Here is a 20,561-nt window from a genome sequence, read left to right as displayed (position 1 = left end):
CCACACTCAGACAACCAGCAATATTCACCATGCATCTCTGGTTCTTCACTGGTGCTGAAGTCTGGGGACAAAGGGAAAAGTGTTGCTTAAATTGTCTATCTTCCAGTAATGGCAACATGGAATTAGCATCTTTTTTTTCTTGGCTACTAGATGTTTTAAAAGACTTCAGGACCACCTCCAACGTATAATGGCTAGTATATAAAATAAATCCTATTGGGAAAAAACAAGCCTCACTGCTCAGAAACATTAGTGTGACAACCAAGGAACTGGCAGTGTACTTACTACTGAGTGTGCTGAATGTGTCAAATTTTCACCAGAATTAAGAGGCCTTTTACTGGAATAAGGTCTGCAATTCATAAGCACAAAGACATAGAGAACCATAAACACTGGCAGAATACATCTAATGTGAAAGGTACCTTATGAGTTAGTGTTAGACTTTGTCCTTGGCTCTGAATTAAAAGCTGTGCATGCCTATATTAAAGACACTTAGACATAACCGGCTAAGTCATCAAAATGATTTACCTGCACAAGCAATGGGGTCTTCTAGCCAGAACATGCTGTAACTGGAGAAAATGCAGGAAGTCTTATTTTCCTTATTAGAGAGAAAATATGGGCTAGAAATGAATGATTTCGCTAACCTTCGAAAGGCTATTTAACATTTGGACACATTTCCCTTCCCTTCCTTCCAATAAGTCACATGATTAAAAAAACCCCTACTTCGTTAGCGTAGAAGTCCAAGATTTCGCTTCCAACAGATTCCTATCTGAAAAATATTACAGGTAGTACATAAACTTTTCATGGCTTTGATTACTATATGCATTACGAAAACATTTTATAAATGAGAAATCTGATAAAATTCCATGGGGATTCCACAGAAGTTCCCCTAAATCTTATATACTTTGCCGTGGAAGGGTCTGTATGATACAGTTTTAATTAAAACTGTAATAACTTCTGGAATCCTATAGTAGGTACATCATTTCCCATTCAATTCCATCACAAGTCTCAAAAGACACCATGTAAGAAACTGTTTTCTATTAAATTTCACAAAGCATCTTCTTAAGGGCACCGTATACCCTTGTAAATAAGAATTTCTCTTTAAACCAACAGGACCAAGTAGATTATTTCCACAAGATGACATGAACTTAGCTTATTACTATTTTCAAAAGCAATATCCTTACATCTCTGCATTATTTTCAAAAGCAGAATAAATGAATTTGAAGGTTTTCCTTCAATCTATCACAATGAAACCAAAATCTTTCCAGTATAGCCATTAATGCTCATATTTTGCAGAAATTCAGCTTTTCCTTGAATAGACTGTACACAGCCAAAACACAACATGTTTCTCAAAAGCATGTTTTAAATTTAGCTAAAATAATGCAAGACTGCAGTCTAGACCAAATGCACCATAAACGAATCTTTTTCAGCTTTTCAGCATCATTTCAGCTTTTATTCCTAGGTCTTTACTGCCTTTTGTCAAAATACATGACACTAGCATCTCAGCATTTCTTGCCTTCATTTACAGAGGACGGCTCCATTGATTTCTGCTTAAAGTCTTTAACAGGGGTGGGCAAGCCTTCAAAAATAGGAGCTTAAGTTTGGATACTCATCTGAAAGGTAGCTGCTTGCAGTGTTTAGCCTTTCTGCAAGCAGTTAATTCTCATTAACTAATGTGAACTCTCCCTGTCCCCTTCCAAAAGGCAGAGTGGAATTACTATCTCTATTGAACAGATAAGAAAGCAGAACTGGAGCTGCTTGCCTCAACCGAGGTCCCCATCTCCTCGCTTCCAGCCATGAGGCATTTTGCAGACTGAAGCTTGAACAAATGCCCTGAAGTAGGGACAGGCATCCCTCATGGTAAAGAGGGACCAGGCTGGGGCTGGCGCCTGGCCCACTGCCATCACATAATGCCCTCCCAGTCCTCTCCCAGTGCCCCCAGTTACAGGAAATATAATCCAGTTTGTTCCTTCTGAACGTGGCCCTCACAAGAATAGCAGCAATAGAGTGAGGCATTGAAATCATGCTTGGTTTTAGTAAATGGAACAGGTGTAACTCGGAGTCCATATCCAAATCCCGAATGAATTGTGGATTTATAACTTGAAAGCAGGCAAAAAGCTTAATTATGTTCTCAAACTGAGATCAGGGAGCAGATAAATTGGCTCCATGGAGTCAATGGGACTTTCACCACTTGACTTTGCTGGGGTCAGGGTTTTGACTTTGCTGGGGTCAGGGTTTTGACTTTGCTGGGGTCAGGGTTTGACTCCAACTGAAAAGAGAAGCTTCTTTTGTAACTCAGATGATCCCTTACAGGATCTGATCTAATCCTGAAGGAATTCTGAAAGGCAAACAGGAATTCAGCTCCTGGTGAACTTGTAGCTTCAAATAATGTTAAAGAAATAGGTGGCAAAGGAAACCGAAAACACACCACCATCCCATTATAAAACTAGTCTTCAAGAAAGTGAAGTGGAAAGAGTAACACGCTCCTAGAAAAAAGAAGCACCAGTAAGTCCCATCCTCAAATGGCTGTCCTATAAGCAAACGGACTTTGCTCAGAGATATTCAGGTCCACAAAAATTACAGATAATTCCACTACCTATCAGTTCTGGGTGGTTTTGTTTTCCAAAAGTTAATAATGTATGGAATTACACTAATGGGAACAAATGCATCGGCACAAAAAAACAAAAACATGCTCTATGCAAATGCAAAAATTCATATGGTGCCTGCTTTGCTATGGCACATGGAAAGCTTTAACATGTGTTTAGTTCCTGAAAACTGCAAGCACTTTTTTCTAGATGCTGGCTTTCTTACAGATTTTGAGATGGATGCTGAAGCAAACGCCATCCTGTATATAGCAGTAATTTCATCTTCTAGTATTGACAATTAGGGTTGCAACACCAACTCTTGATAGGGTGAGGAGACAGGAAAAGAAAAAAAGAAATAAAAGAAAATGACAGCAACCCATAATTGCCTGTGCTGGGAAAGAGTAGCTGCAACCCACTCATTGCCCCAAAATGGTGCAGGTACCTTTAACTTGCCTATTGCTTTCAGCAAATTGGAAATATGCCATGTAGCAGCGTTTTGGTTGATTTGTTGGTTCATATAAGGTTGTGAAAACAGCTGAAGTTGTCCAGCTACAATACAGCAGCCCTGCCAAGAGCCACTCCTATCAGGGTAGCAGTGAAAGATGGGGAAGATGTAGAAATAGCTCTGATTGATAGGAAAGATCCATGAGGTGAGGGCAGCCTCAACTCTGCTGATGTGTCAGTAGGACAGGCAGCCCCCGGATGGTCAACGAGTTTGCATTACGTCTCCAGTTTCTGCATGGTGAAGGGCAACACAGAGGAGAAGCTAGCGCTAAGTACAGACAAATGCTCACAGCTCGGAATACCTGCACGTACATAGCTGTTCTGGATTTTCAAAGAATCAGGCTGTCTGTGGTGGTCTGAGCACATTAGCAGATAGGCAGCAAGCGTTATTATATCTACATTTTGAAGAGGGGGAAAAAATTTAGTGGCTTAAGTCTTTCACTGATCCAGCTATTTATTTTGATGTCTCTTCAGAAAATTGTTTCCTGGCTAACACTTCCAAGATAGGTATTCCATGCCCCTAGCCCTCCTGAAAACAAGTTTTCCCCTCTTAAGGATAAGAGAACACCAACAAAATGAAAATTAGAAATTGAAATACAAATAGTTTTCCTTTGAATTTTTTTCAGGCTAAAGTAATGCTATTATTAAAAAATCCTGATTTTAACAAATAAGTGCTTGTAAGCCCCAAATAAAAACTAAATACAAGAAATATTTTCTCCAAATATTTGTGGTTTGCTAAAGCCTATTAAAGAAAACATTCAACCATTTTGACTTAGCTTATATCCCTCTCCCCTGAGGCACAGCTTGCAGACAGAAGAGGAATTGTTCCAAATACTCATCAATCCCCAGAAGGCAAGGCCCAGCCATATAATTAGACATCAAGCAAAAGGCTTATTCCCTGTTCCTTGCTATTTACAACATCTTTTACATAAATCCTTGGGTCCTTACTTAACTTAGATTGAAAAGAAAATGCTTGACATTTTGCCCAGGTAACTACTGTACAACACTGAATTAGCGCTTCAGGCTGCGACATGCATATACAACTGTCACATCCATAAGTACTAATAAAAGGCTATTACTTGAAACAGAGATAGAAAAGCACCTTCCAGCGTAAGCCCAAAACCATAGATCATCGAGTTCTCTCTACCTAATTGAGAACTTTTGTCTAAATATAGCTGAACAACCACCTCTGACGTGCTAACTTGAGTTTTAGGGAAGGAATAGTAAAGAACAAGAAAATCCCTTTTCAAGACGTAACATAAGAAAGCTGCTAAAGGCTGTTCTAAATAAAGAACATGAGTGTTTCCTAAAGCCATCGTTATTAAACTGCCATGCTCCCAAGGTGGGGGAGGAATAAACAAACAAACAGAAACCAAACAAACCCCCTCCACAGTATTTTTGTTCTTCCATAGTCATGAACGCTCACAGAAGCTCCCCTCACCACTCATGTCATTTTGCACCCACAGGATGCAAGAGTTACCATTTCTCAGTAACTCGTAGCCAAGAGCTCAGCTCTCTCAAGATCCTTGTGCTAGAAACTAAACAGCCCACCATTCCCATAAACTGCCAGAGTTTGCCTTCCCTTTTCATGCCAGCTGCCTGCCAGCCTGGGGTAGGAGCAAAAACTAAATATTGCAAAGCAGAACATGAGTGATCTGAGCAAAGTATGAGATATCAGGGAATTCTGACACAGACTTACTCCAGAAATATCATTTAATCTATCGTCTACCTCAGTTTTCCTGCCTGGAAATAAACCAAAACAACAGGATCTATCAATTGCCTACTTTGTAGGTCATATATTTGCAAAGCCCTCAGGGAGATGAAAAGCATTATACAAACTATATGCACACATGTTAACGCTGATTAATTTTCTCTGCACAAACATATCCTTTTTTCTTCTTCATTGCCCCTCCTCTCATTATATCAGCAGTCTCATCTGGAGGAGGACGAGGAACTGCTGACGGCTGAAGTATTTTCTGCAGTTCTTTTGAGATTCAGAAATGCAACCACTCAACACAGCCCTGCATTCAGCTGTTTCCTTAATAGCTTTGCGCTTTCATGTGTTTCCTCATTTTCTGTTACATGAATTTAAAGCAATCTGATTTCCAAGTTAATTTGAAATGGTGCAGGATCCATTAGTTGAGGGTATCATTTGCGAAATAACACCAAGGAACAACTTTCACTGACTATACTTTCAGGTATCCTCTCAGCAAACAAAAGCAATGCTAGGGATGTGAATGAAATCTGCAGGATTTGACCCAAAAAGCATATGAGTATATAGCAGAGCACAGAGATCCAGTCTAACTGCATGAGAAGCTTGTAATAAATGCAACAGCTCCCACACAGCCTGAGTTTTACACCAACAAGTAGCCCTTTTGTGATAGTGCTTATACAAATGATGATCAGAATATGCATACAGCTTTGCAAAAGACTACCTGTAAGCATTTTTCTTACGATTTTTGGATCCATGTTTTCTGAGGAATACAGTTTAAACATTTTGTGGGATAAAACTATTGTTTCGGTTATCACAAAGTAATCCAGAGTGAAATTGAAGACTTGTGCTTTTTCAAGAGCTCCACAATGGCAGTTACCACTAGAGATAACAGATGCTGACTTTCTGTACCCATGGACAGAATTGGGCTTTCTGACTTGCAGCATCCAAGAACAACCATTTATACTCATAGCTGGAACAAACTGCACCAGCACAGATTGCCCAGAGAGGTTGTGGGGTTTCTCTCCTTTGAGATATTCAAAAGCTGTGTGTACATAGTCCTGGGCAACTGGCTGTAGGTGGCCCTGTTTGAGCAAAGGGTTTGGACCAGATGACCTCAAGAGGTCCTCTCCAACCTCAACCATCCATGATTCTGTGAAAAGGGATGTCTGGTGCATCTTGGATGAACGTCCTCTTACTGCCACTTCAGCGTCTGGGCTGGGTACTGTGGAGATGTCAGAAGTAGGGACACCAAGTTGTCCTTGAGTAAATGTAATCAGAAGCACCCAGACTGCTGAAGTGATAACTGTTAGAGACTGGAAGCTGAGAGAAATCCCAGGGCAGAGGCTGAGGGATGGAGAAGTGGCTGGCTTTTCTTCATCCTCTTCAACAACTGCAAATCCTGCCCTCTTAGATGTGTATGCAGTCAATAGCTTAGAGGCAGGAGGTCATGTGCGTATTTTCACAACTGATGCCAGCACCCTTTTAAGACAGCAAGTCACCTTTGTTTGTACTGACCACCTAATGTAGTGGGAAAGCTGAGCAACACCAGAATAAAAATGTTACAGATTAACTTTTCACCTGCTTTCCTTAAGGTAAAGACATTAAACAATGTAAATTGGTAATACTACTAAGAAAGAGAGTCTTGGAGGTCTGTCTTCAAAAACAACAGCTAATCTCTGTATTGAGCTGTTTCAGGCACAGCAAAAAAACCTGCTCTCAACCAACTATAAAATGTCTCACACCAAAACTGAAAGGTAGAGAGCACGCTGACTAGCAATATAATGTCTGAAGTATTGTAAAAGGAAAGAAGCAATTGTGCCTGCTTTTACAAAAGGGGATGGTGGTCTCATTAGAAAGGAATTCAATTGCAATAGTTACCTCGGCATGTAAAGGACTCGCTCTGCCACCACAAATCCCACCCTGAAGAAGAGGTTGCTGGCTGGGATGAATGGGAAAACCAGGAACAACAAGCCAACCAAAACTTCTTTGTGTTCCAGTTTCTGCAATAACACAAAATTAAACAAATATCAACTAAACAAATCCAACTTAATTCACCACTAACTTTCCCCTTTCCTTTTGAGTTTCTTATGCATGAAAAAGGCAACTTAGATTAATATTTGATATGTTTTGCATTTAAAAGAAATTATTTCAAGATGCTATTCTTCTATATAAACACACTGTTTGTGCTTCTCATATGTCCAGGAAGTGCACAAACACTAACCACAGTGTGTATTACTATCCTTGGTATCTTTTCCAAGGTCAGCTCTATTGTATACAGCTCTCTTGAGATGGCATAAGTAACGCTTAAAATATACCCCATGATCTTTAAGACCCCTTCCAACCCTAACCGTTCTATGATTCTAAAATGGGTAATACATAAGTTTAGAATAGCGTGTACGTATACATTAGCATGTCTACCACACTCTGGCTGTATGTAAACACACAAACACATATTGCACACACAGACTGCTGTGTTCAAACCTGAATGTTTATTAACTGAGAAAAAGCTGTTCAATCAGTCACATTTTGTGTGAAGAAAACTAGCCCCAAATGGCATATCAATGCAGTCATTTTATCCCTTTGGAGACAACATCTAAACTTGTAATGATACTTTCGCACACAAGGTCTCCATGCTCACACAGAGTTGGAAATTTGAAACATGCTAGATGCTAAAATTAACATCTTTCACTTGAGCTCAGTTAATGCCCTTAACTTGAGCTCGCTTTGCTGTTGGCTTGCTCTTTGAGGAGAAATTGAATTGCCACATGCACTTCAAATCAACTGTGATCTGCACGGCCAACACAAGCCTCTCAGGATGCCATTAGGAGCAGCCGCTGCTGCAGCCATAGGGAGACCCAAGCCTCCTTGGGAATGTTAATTTAGCTCCACCCCAAGAGGGTGAATAAGCTCATGCTTTCTGTCAGCGATACCAAAGAACATCATCAGGCTAACAGAAGTGTAGCACTGGGTCTGTTAAATCACCCAGGCAGACATCTGCGCCTTCCTGCCCTGCCATACCACTGCCTCATGAGCTGCTGCAGCACCCTTTGGCAGCCATTGAGAGAAGCTTTGTCACGCTTAGAAACAGATGCAACCAGAATCACTTAATGGTTGCAGCACTTTCTAATTGTTGGGGGCAATTTCTCAACTTTGGAGAGCAAACTGACTTTTCTTTACTGAAGGGATCTAAATTTAGAAACATTGAACAAGATTTTTGAGTAGAGGAATGGAGCCTGATCAGTGATGTGGGACCAAGCGGTATAACCTGTCTTGCTTTGGCACAGCTACAGACACCAGTTACCACTGGCCTAGTCAGTGGCTGAAATTCAGACGTCCCAGTATTAAAATATATTTATCCACTCTCTGGGAAAAACAATGAGTGTTCCCTATGGTTACCAAATGCAAGGGTATCAGGAGGCGCTGATATTGCTTTCAAGGAGCTAAACTACAGGATCACAAAAAACTGCATTGACTTCCCCTGGTTCAATGAAGAAACATGAAGCAGTGAGAGGAGAAGAACTTACGTCTCCAGACTTCTTTATCAATACCTGCTTTATAGAGTACCACGTTTACCTGCTTCTATTATCCACTCCTTCGGTGTCTTGGAAATGAGAGTTATTACTGCCTTCTTGCAGTCACACCACCACCTAAAATACATTATTCCCAGCACTGAAGCTGACACCAATCCATAAAACTGATGAGCATAGATGACTGGTAATGGTCAATTTGGCTTTTAATTACAATAGAAAATTGAATGGGAAAAAGGAAAGAGGATTAAAAATGATTACTCAACTCTGAATGAAAATTATCAGTTCTAGCTCAACTTCAACTTCCCTGCCACCCAGTTCTGGACATATACTTCATTTCTTTCCTGCTATTTGACACTCTCTTGCCACCTTGTCTGGCCTAATTATGGTGCCCATTTGCTGTCACTGGTCTAATTCTGGGGGTTTAACAACAAAGACAAAAAGGTATGTTGGACCAAAAGGAATGCACTGCTATTGCATAGAATGTTCTCTGTCCCTAAGATATGCTCTTGATTTCAAATGAACCAGCTATCAAGTATTTCTCCAGTTGTTGTTCATTAAGTCAGTAATTGGGAAAGCAACCTCTGGTTAGCATCTCTAAGAAGGACACAGTGTTATTCAAAGCTGCAGCACTGCAGATAAGCAAACGAAACTGAATTCTGGAGAAAAATAAATAAACCTGTACACGAAATGGGAAAAAAGAAAATGTAGGAATTATCTCGGCTGAAGGAGAAAATGGCATTGCATGCCCTTTCTCTCCCCACAAGTCACACTCTAATGCCACTGGGGGCTGCCAGCTCAGTCCCTCAGGCATGGCTCAGAGACAAGAGCCCAGCAACTCACAAACCAGCCTCCCAGAGCAGCAGAGCCCTCTTTAGTGATACCTGTTTCTGAAACAAGAACCATCTGGCAGTACCCTTTTAAAAGCATTCAGTTCAGGCTGAGGCTTTTGTGAAGAGGTGGTTCTTGAGGGCCAGATTTACCTGATTTTGCTGCTTGCAAGCCAACAGGTCAAACTGCTGAGCTCATGCTGCGGTCACTCCAGAGCTCAGTTTGGGTTTCTCTCCTCTACCAAGCCATTAACTTTCCCAAAATTTGTACAGATATTTCATGTATTTGACACCTTGGCTCTGTGGCTGGGCCCTGTCCGGAGGAGAGGCTGGGGAGAGCCCCTGGGCAGGAAGCCCTGCCCACAGTTCGGAAATTATACTGGAATAAAAAATCATCCTATTCTCAGCCAGACCTTATTTCTCATTTCCCTAAATAGTTTCTACTGACTGATTAGATAATGAGCAAAACCGGCCTTTGCCCTGATGGAAGAACTGAACATTCTTCTATCCCAGCCTTGTGAGGGCTGGTGACACAGCAGAGCTATCCATCTCTACCTTCCCAGCAAGGGCTAACATCCACTCACCTAGGCAGCTAAGAGAAAACAGAAAAAAGGCCAGAAATGCAACCATGATATGTTGAAAGGATTCTGTGTATCGCAGGTGATAACTGTAGACGGCTAAAAGCTAACAGCACAAGTCTCATAAGACACCATATTTTCCTTTATCTTCTTCCCCTATCAAAATTTACTTAGTAGATTCACCTTTTAATCCTCCTTCTCCCCTGAAGGGACTGATAGATTTACAAATGAGTAGACAAGCACAACAGAATGGCGCAAGAATGTTGGAGACTGGTATTGTAGGGCTGCGGGAACAGAGGGCAGCAGGATCTTCCATCCAACACAAGCCATAGATGTCGTGTTTTTTAAAGGAAAAAAAACCCAACCCAACATGTAGCTTGTTACAGATTTAAGGGAATAAAACAAAAAACCCACAAGCAAACAAACAAAAACATATTGTGACCGTTCATTTGGTTTAACTACTCTGATCATAGGAGCTCACTTAAGAGACAGCTGAGCTAAAGACAGCCTGGAGCAGTAGTCAAAACTTTTAAAGAGTAGTAGGCAATATTGTTTGTCTTCCCTTCTCCTTAAAATAAGAAGAGCTAGTATAGAAGTTACAGATCACTTCACTCCTTCTACAGAGACACATCTCCCTTCCTCTTAAAGGTAGTGCTTTCTTTTGGAAATACAAACTTGCCTTCCTATCTGTCACAGAATTCTCTGGGGGTAAAAAAAGCCCACTTTTGATTTAACCTTGGAATGATTCCTTTTGTTAAAGACAAGCCAACATCTACCTCTAATTACAATGAGGCCTTCACTATATTGTTACAAAAACAAACAAAACCCAAGAAACCAAGCCAAAAAACAATAAAGAAGAACTTTTTTAACCTGCTACTTTTCATAGACTTGAAGAACGAAAGAACACCACTTTTTTCTCCCAAAGGCAAGAAAAGAAAATTGCCACACTATCTCAAACAAAATAGGAAAGAATCCATTCAAGACGAAAATCAACTGAAACAACAATAAATCTCAAAAATTACTTCTTTGGCAATTTGGGGGAAAAAGAAGAAAATCCTCAGTTTACAACTGAAAGAGGACTTCTCGTATTACATACAAGACATATTTCTGTGCTACAAATAAATATTTGCTGACTACAGTTAGATTATTTGCTGACTACTGTTAGATCACAAGTCTTCTACAAGCCAAAGCCTACAAAGTACAAGCGCAGGAGGTATGCAGATTACGTTGACATACCTGTCATAAACTGTGGACTTGCATAAGCCCACTGTAAATTTGCTGTGTTTCCCCTTGAGGAAACATTGTCTGAGGTGCCAGATCCGTTAAGTCTTGCACGCATTCACATCCTCTGGCACCTCCAAGGGCTGAGGCATTGGAAAGCGGAGCTGTGAGGAGAACCCTCCTGTCAGCTGGACAAAGTTGCACCTTGGGGGAGACAGCATCTGGGCAAACAAGTCCAAGCAAATTCTGTTCTACCTTGGAATACTTCTGAAGGTGTTTATATGTGCCTGCCTGTTTGATGGGAAGGTGGCAATCAAATGGGTTCAATTCCTTCCTCTTAAGTAGTTTATTTTGAGAATGAGGCAAGCGTTACCTCTCCACCATTTAGAACCAAGAGCTCCATGCAATAAAGACTTCCTTCCTACCAAAAGGATAAATCACCCTCTGCCAGTGAGCTCTGGATGGTCCACTGCAGCCAGTGAGATATTATGCTTGGAACATCTGACTGCGAGCACAGAAAAGCTGGTATCCAGGAAAGTTGGTAGTGCATGACTGTATAAAAGCAATGATTGCTATTACACGTTTTTAAATGCTTGCAGGCCTAGGAGGTAAGTGCATTGTCCATCAAAAGAGACACAGAAATCCAAAGAAACTACATGACTGACTGTAGACCACAGGCAGAGGATTACATTTTTTCAGTTTACTCCTAACATCCATTTGTGCAAACTGCTAGCGCAAACTACACACAAACTTTATTCATGTACCAAGAGTGGTACAGTTGTACCAGTCCATTGTGAAGCCACAAGCAGCTCAGCAACATGACTTCTCATCTGCCTGCACCAAATCACTGGCAGCATCTCACCTGGCAAGAGGTCAGGATCTGCAAGCACCTACTCTTGCACTTTCCACATATATGGTAGCAAACATAAAAGGGACATTTCAAATTCACACTGCATTCTTGCACAAGGTGATAAAAAACAAACTTAAGCTAATCAGGAACCAACCCTTGGTCTTCATTCCTTCACAGCTGAAGCAAAGCTTGCAGAAGCAAGCACTGGGTGTTCCCAAGTCCTGCCTTACTGGTGCAGGCCCAAATGGGTCATGGCAGAGCTGTACCATGCTCCATGTTCCATCAACATGGTCTCCCTCAGGTCACCAGCGGAAATCAGATGGGACAAATACATCTTTATGTTCTGTGGCCAGACAGAAGGGCACTGTGAACCTGTGGCTATTTTGCTCTGCTGCCTGTGCCACCACTTCCCATGTGCCAAACATCAGGCGTCAACAGATGGTCTGAAAAACTCAGACATTTGGTAAGGGACAGCTCTAAACCTGGCTCAGACAGTAGGCTTGATCAGCCTGTTCCTACAAAAAGCCACAAATTCTGTAATCACTTCAATTTATCAGGAGTTTTAGTCTTCCACCTCATAAAAAAACCCATCATCTTCAGCAGCGCCAGCTGCTTGAATGCCAGTCTTTAGCAACTTACTGTCTTCCTAAAATAGCTCTATTTTCCTTGGTGATCATCTAAGTCTTGACAAAACCACCCAGTTACTACTGACTACAATTAAGCAAATGTATTTCACAGACAGTCCAAAGCCATGGGGATTTCCAACACTTATTCGACCATCACTACTAACTGCTTATTAATTATGTGACATGTTGATCCTATTTGAAGCATCCAGCAACACAAAAACTACTTTCCAGTTCACCAGCAGCAGCACCTATGCAGGAACTGGGGTACAGGCAAACATACACCAGTCAGAAAACAAATCAAAACCCTCGAAAGTATCACTGACTTCCTGACCCAGGCTTATCTGAAGAGAAATCCTGGACACATATCTCAGACCACTTTAACGAGATTGTTCACTTTGCATTTCCAGAAGGAAGCAAGTACTGGTTTGTACCAGTAGATAAAACAGCCTACTTGTGCAAATGCTGAATGCCTAAAGCTTTAGTTACGTCACTGAGAACTGGGGATGCTCAACAGCTCTGGAATTCAGGCTTTCAATTGCAGAATAAAAGCAGAAAGCAGTCCTTTCCCAATTTCATAACCCACAGCAAGGCACAGAAGTACATTCTACTGATACTTCAGCTTTTATTTTAGTATCTTACAGTAAAATTTTGATAACTACTGCTTTCTTTTCCCCTGTAGTCCCCAGCTATCCACCCATTCAGTTGTGTAAGGTCTTTCTTACTCAGGTTTCCAAAATTCCCTGAAGATATAAACTCATTTTCCCAGTTCCTAATCTCTGCAACCTCTAATACCACCTGACAAACCGATTCGAGCAAGATGCAGGAGCACATACATCTTCGCAAGAGAAGTGGAACATTCCAAAAGGAAACAGGAAAGTCAGTAAATTGCTCCAGGAATTAGAATAATGCTTTTGACCTTAAGGTTGTTTTTTGCTCTTCCCTTGCATTCTGTGACAGCAGGCTGCTTCACTACATGGGGGGGAAAAAAGAAGGAAAAAACCCATGAAATTTAAACACATGCTCACTGCTTGCAGTACGTAAAAGCATGTTGTCTGGAAAGCAACTCTGTTCACAGTGTGTTTGCTCTTGAGAGGTAACGCATAACAAGAGGATCCTAGCAAAAATTACACAAGAGCTTGGCACTCAAACATTTAAGACCAAATAGCCACAATGAGTATCATTATCGCCCCCAGCTATAAATTTCCTAGTCCTCAATTCCACCTACCCTCTCTTATTATGCCTACTATTGTGTCACTCAAAAAACCTTTCAGCCATCAGTGGGCCTTGAAATATTAACTCAAGCCAGAAGAAAATGGTAGAAACAAAAAGAGTATCTTTGACAACATAGTAATTCAGAGTTAATATGCTGATAATGGCAGAACTACCTAAATCTATGAAAATGACCCACCTAGGGTGAGAAAACTCCTGTAGGAGAGAACCCATTTATCAGGATCTTTACGGTGAGCCAAATCAGAACTACTTCAGCTATCGTTATATTTATTCAGAGTACCACACTCCAAACCTGGTATTTCAAACATCTACCAGGAAAAAAAAGCCAAACCTGAAGCAAAAGGTATTTTGACAGCTCTTGTGTTTGCTTTTTTAATTCAGAACAGCAACGGCATACAGACAGAGGAAGGTTCCTTCTTCTACTTGAGTGTCAGCTGGCACAGCAAGCACCCTGGGAAGGCTTTTCTGTTTCTCCCAGCACCACCAGGAATCCACACCTGATCTGCTTGCAGCACTCAACAGAGCAGAAACATGGCCAGTGAGACACACAGGGCACCTACAAGGCGTTCCTCCCCCTTCCTCCAGCTTCCACTAAACAGAGTCTTTCTGGCTTATTACTCTCTCCCCGCAGCAAATATTAGCAACAGAAGTAGCACAGAAAAACCTTGCTGCTAAGGATTAAGAGCATCAGTCCTGACCTTCTCTGTGTGTGGAAGAAATTCAAGTGAGCCCTCAGGAAAATGAAAGCAGGATTTATTTTAAATGGACCTTTTATGAAAATGACTGTGGTTTCCAGGTCGTCTGATAGACTCCGTCAATAAATAGCCTTATTCACCTTGCTGTGCCTTTGAAGCAGGTATTGTTCTAGAAGTGTTGTGGCATATGAATCTTGCTAGACATACTTTCTAACTGTGTACTACTGTAGAATATTACAAAAGGCAATTGTTCCCCAGAAAGGTCTGTAAGCTGTGATTTATTAATGAAATGCCAAACCTGGGAAACGAGGCAAAGGTCTCAGGAGTGCAGGGTAAAGTAAATAGCACGACAGAATATACATAATGAGTTCTAGCAAAAACAACAGAAACATGCACACAAAGAGAAGATGCAAATGCACTTCTCTCCTTGATGGTATTAAACATTGTCGGCTAAGAAATATAGTCTGCGTGTGACTGAGGAATATGCTTAGATGATATTCATACATACAAACCACCAGATAAATGGCAATATGGTGCCAATTACAGCACAAATTGAAGTCATAATACTTTGCTATAATATGCCTTCTTTTGGCTAAGAAGTACTATGCATAGAAATGTAAAGAAGCAGCACTACCTTAAAATTAGACCTGACGTAAAAAACAACCAACTGTAGCATATGAATGATCAGGATAATAATATACATCCCGGTCACATTGTAATATTTGAATATAAACTGAAAAACATCACAACTTCCTGTATCACGTGTAGCCACATCGGAAAGCAGCAAAGCATGTTCTTTAAAAAGGTTTATCCTAGAGGACGCTACAGATAATTTTTTTATTAATGTGAAGCATAAGTAGCACTCCCTCAGACATAAGCAAACTGCTGCGTGTCGTTATGTGTTACTGCTGAGGAAGTAGAAGGTGCTGTGAACCACCATAAGGTACCTCCATGTGCTGGTCATGAGTATAAATGCAATACAAGGACCAAGCAGCCTGAAGCACAATACATTCCCCCCCCAAGACTGGTCAGGTACCAAAGCTACTGTTTCAAACTGTTTTTTCAGATCACTTTGCTCTGAATTACCCCATCACACACACATGACTTTTCCCACTATCGGCCCTCCATATATCAGGTACCATATAGAAAGAGGAATTTGATCCATCATGTGCTCTGTAGCTTCACAGCTACAACTACAAGACAAGCTGTATTTTAATCACACTGCTAATGAAGCAGCTTCCTAGAAATGCCACTCAAGAGTGGCCTTCTAAACATCTGAAGGGTCTTCCTTTCATGCTTATTGAATTATTATGAATGCCAAAGAAAAAACTGTTGTCCTGACAATACACCAAGAATTGTTGTCCTCTCTCTAGTTCACCAGGTGCTTGCCATTTCTTCCAGCATAGGAAGGCGGCATTATGGGCCCCTGGGTACGCTAGTGGCCATTTGAAGCTTCAGACATTATTTTTCTGGCCTTGTAACTGGTGTGCTTGGCAACCAAAAAGAGTGCTTCATCCATTTCACTGGTATTTTTTTAATCTTCCTAGTCCCAAAGCTGGAAGACAGACAACATCCATGCCTTGCAGCTGAGGCTGTCTTTGAAAATGAACAATGTACAAATCTCATTCTCTTTTCCCACCTATCGTTATTTCTCTGGGATGCAGGTATTTGCAATAGCATCCCCAGCCTTTGTCACATCCCCTGCATGCCACTTGAAGCCCAACCAGACAGGGAGGGGAAGTTCATTGCAAAGAGCTGAACAGAACCTGAGGATTTCAAGACCCTCTGGTGACTCCTGACACCTTGACTAGAACATCTTGAGAGAGGCAAATTTGCAGAGCATGCCTGGCATCTGCGTAGTAAAAAAATCAAGTATCAAAGTTTTCAAGAGCTGCTTAATGATGGACTGCAGCTTAGACACCAGGGAACTATGTCACTATGGAAAAGTCTTGGCCACGGATGACAGCAAGGTCCCTTAGTCCAACAGTGGGAGATACAAGGAGCAGGCCTTCTCTTTACTCTTCTCAGGCATTCTGAAGATGGAAATAGTCATGTGTGGTACGGATGGCTACAGCAAGAGATAAGCATGGCTGTGCACCTAAACACTGCAGAGTAACAAGTCCTTCTTGAGGAGCTGCTCATAGGGAGCTCTTTAGCCAATAAGCTAAAGGAAACAGCACTACACAAACAAAACAACCCAGCGAATGAAAGTTATATACAAGAAATTCACAGAGCAATTTTTCAATGACTTCCTCATTAAGAAAGAAGGAGGACAACAGTGACTGTGCATGAGGAGGATGAGAAGGGAGGTTTCTCTCTCCAAACAATAACAAACTGGAGAGCTTTCTTATAGAATCATAGAATGGTTTGGGTTGGAAAGGACCTTAAGATCATCTAGTTTCACCCCTGCTGCCATGGGCAGGGACACCTCACCCTAGACCATGAAACCCAAGGCTTTGTCCTGGCCTTGAACACTGCCAGGCATGGAGCATTTACCACTTCTTTGGGCAACCCATTCCAGTGTCTTACCACCCTCACAGTAAAGAACTTCTTCCTTGTGTCTAACCTGAATCTCCTTTGTTTTAGTTTAAACCCACCACCCCTTCTCCTATCACTACAGTTCCTGATAAAAAGTCCCTCTCTGGCATCCTTGTAGGCCCCCTTCAGATACTGGAAGGCTGCTATGAGGCCTCCATGCATCCTTCTCTTCTCCAAGCTGAACAGCCCCAACTTTTTTAGCCTCTCTTCATACAGGAGCATGAACACCTCCATCTAGTAACAGACATATTCCAAGTGAAGTGCTTATGGGTAGAAACCTTGCACTGTTTCCTCTCCTTCTGAGGTATAACAACGCTCTCAAAATGAAATGGAACAAGAAAGCTTCTTGCCTTAGATGTCTTTTATCAGCACTACACATGCCTAACAACAGGGTTATTACCGTAATCACAAACGTCAACAACAAATTAGGCCTGTTTAAAATTCAAAGGCAACAAAGGCAGAAATCCAATACATGCATTCTCTTAATTACATTCCATGTAATATATTCTGCAAGTCTCCTGTGAGCTTGCTTGGACACACACGCATTGCCTCTTACCACTGAAAATCAGTTGTGTTCAATGCACAAATGTATTCACTCCTGCCAAAATAATTTCTAGCATTTCCATTCTCTGTGCCACAGAAAGTGTCAGTGCCAGTGAGAACAAATATGAAGCTTTTTCCTCTCTTAGCCCTGCATACCTGCACACTCAAATGAAAGGCACACACAAACTGCATGCCTGTTCATTCTAAAACCATTCCTTAGAAAATCGCAAGTTATTCCTTCCAGGTTAGCTTTTGCAATGAAAAATGAGAAAAAAAGGCTGCTAGGACAGTTCTGTGTGTTTGCTTCAGAAAGAATGCAGAATTTCTTACTTTATGCAATGTGAAAAATCAACTGATGTGTGTCATGCTGCCTACAACCTGCAAAATACTGAGAAATAGCCTGTCTGGGGCTTGACAGAAGGATGGTTTTTCTTGGGGGAGCAGTATTGTGTGAGAGGCTGTTGCATTTGGAAAGAAGCTTTCTTAAGAGCCTAATACAATTGTGCCCGCAGTTCATGTGACCTGAACTTCCCCCTCCTCGCTGTAGAAGATATTCCCGAAAGTGTCCAAAGCCAAATGGGATAATGCATTTCCAGGAAATGTGTCTCTTCCTACTGTTTGCTTTCCTCAACAATGCACGCTACTCAGCACAATCACCTTCATATCACTTATGGCAGTATCACCATAGTCATGAGAATCATTAAACATGAAAGAGAAAACAGCTTCCGAAATTTAGAATTTCCTGAAAAGCAGACTATTTCAGTTATCTCTAATTAAACTAGGGCTGGGGGAAGCACGTTGACCCTGAGGAACCATTACCACTTCCATGCTTATGGTGGGTTTGTAGGAAAGCAGAGCAGAGACTGATTACAGCACTTTGTCAAGAACAGGTGGTGGTTCTGGCTTCACTTGGGTTAGCCACAAAAGCAGATCACTTCAGATCCAATTTACTCCATGTTTGGGGTTTTCAAGGATAAACACAAAAGAATCTACAAGATGAATTTCAAAACATCCAGCAACTAAATGCCCGAAGAGTGAAAATCACATTGTTTAATGCTACATTAACAGTGGTTAAGAGCAAAGCAGTGAAGTTATTGCACAACAAAAAAAAAAAAAGGAAATTGCCATTTCAAATCAAACAGTGGTATTCATAAATTCACACTGAATTGTTTTGCCTTTAAGAAAAAGGCCAGAAGGAATAAAAATATTATAAAATCCAGGCACTTAATGCACAAAGTGCCTTGAAATATTTTGTTTTGCAGCTTGACAGAAGACAAATACTTCAGTTACCCAAAGGAATCCTTCTGGATTATCGTTTCACCCAAAATAAAATAATATCAAATGTCTTTGCATAATCCTGAAAGATTTTTTTTTCCCCAGCAAACCAACAACATTAATCTCACTGATAGCAACCGAAACTTCAAAGAATACGGGATATTTTTCAGAAGTGTTCAGCACTGTGCTAATGAGAATTTTATCATTAACTTCCATGGGAACAGGATTAGGTCTAATACAAACACTTCTGAATATCTCTAGCAGTGAGTAATAAAAGCAGGAGGAATACAAGATGGTGTACAACCTGCAGGAAGAACTAGTGAATATCTAATAGGGTATTTTCCCATATTTCCCATGGAGCATCTGTCAATGTATAATCTAAATTAATGACTGCAGTCTCAAACCATTTGGTTCATTTTCTGTCTCTTTTCAGGAGCAGAGGGAAGACTGCCAGGGTAAACTGAAGTACGTACACGACCTGAACATTTTAGCGTAACGTATGCATTAAAAACCTAACACTCCCCTACTATGCTTTTCAAAGATGCGTATATTTAAGGAAGAAAAACTTTTGTGCTATTCCAAAAATAATTACCAGCACTTTCCTTCCAACACCGCTGAAGGAGGAATATCTTGTAATTACCTATGATCCACAAAAAAAACATTCCATGTAAGTGCATGCCTGATCTCTGACAAGTCTAGTACAACCTCACTGTCATATCCACAATATGATTAACGGTGGATCTGAAATGTTGAATTGCAAAGCACGGCTTACAATCTATATTATTTACGCTAAATAACAACTTCCAGATCATTTCAGGTTTCCCACATTCGATTACTCCACTGATGAGAAATCTTCTCATCAAGATGTATCCAACGTTTAGCTTTTAGAAGCACAGCAGAGGTACGAATACAGTAATTGATTTTATTTTCAAATGACTCTGCAGATGACAGTTCCCAGTCCTGTTTGAAGCAAGTGACAAAGAGCCTAATGACTATGGCAGAGGCAGAGACACTTAACTTCAGTGGGTTTGGATCCTTAACGGTAATTGAATGCAGGACTCTAGGAAAAGTTTTGCCCTCAAATCACACCAATTAGAGCCTGAGACATTCAACTAGGGGGACATTTTCATCTTTGAAGCTTGCCTGCATTAGTTATATAGTAGGGTTTTTTTTAACCTCAGTCCAACGCATTTGAGAGGAAAACTTGTGCTTACTGACCATTTCATATGTAGGTTAGGAAACAGAATATTTTAAACAAAACACTCTAGTGCGTGACTTTTTGGTGTTACCTTGAATGCAGCTATGCAATGTAGGCTCAGTAAGGTCATCACCAGTACCAGGAACACGGTGGCTAAGTTCCTTGCATCCCAGATTGACTCGATCAAAGGAATGCTGCCGACCTGCCAGTCATAGCACAGGGTGATGGGTGCCAGCAGAAGCCATGCATTGAAGGCCAGAAGGTAGGAGTAAGTCAGAAACCTGCAAAAGAGCACAGGCAATGTAATACATGGAATAACTGCCAACACATGAAACATTTTCCTTTGGTTGTTACCATATACTATACGGGAAAGGGGGAAAAAAACCAACAACCAAATAAGCTAAAAAACCTCTACACACACAGGCAATACAGTACCTCTCTATCAACAAAGAGATGCTAACACAGGTGAGGGGCACTTCAACAGGTCACTTAAAGAAATAACATAAGATCAATAATATTTACATGGTTTCTGTGCACTAACCTTTAGAAAACTAACAGATCTTTATCTCCCATGAATGTTAGATATTTGAACTGATTTCCTCCCTGCTTCAACGATAAATGAATAACTGAGCAGGTACATACATATATTGACC

At 41.0% G+C, this 20,561-nt stretch overlaps 1 protein-coding gene across 1 annotated transcript in view; it reads right to left on the bottom strand.

Moving 5' to 3' along the window:
- The window catches only part of TMTC1 (transmembrane O-mannosyltransferase targeting cadherins 1), a 149,392-nt gene that overhangs the window by 55,593 nt on the left and 73,238 nt on the right, over nucleotides 1-20,561 (bottom strand). The window contains exons 8-9 of the mRNA XM_065682077.1: nucleotides 20,000-20,189; nucleotides 6,676-6,797 (exon numbers count right to left, since the gene is read on the bottom strand). Of these exons, the coding sequence (XP_065538149.1) occupies nucleotides 6,676-6,797; nucleotides 20,000-20,189 (312 nt within the window). The remainder of the gene's footprint in view (nucleotides 1-6,675; nucleotides 6,798-19,999; nucleotides 20,190-20,561) is intronic.

The sequence above is a fragment of the Lathamus discolor genome, chromosome 1 (assembly GCF_037157495.1).
Source record: "Lathamus discolor isolate bLatDis1 chromosome 1, bLatDis1.hap1, whole genome shotgun sequence".
Classification (NCBI taxonomy): domain Eukaryota; kingdom Metazoa; phylum Chordata; class Aves; order Psittaciformes; family Psittacidae; genus Lathamus; species Lathamus discolor.
The sequence above is the reverse complement of the archived record's forward strand: the minus strand, read 5'-3'. Positions and strand labels throughout refer to the sequence as shown.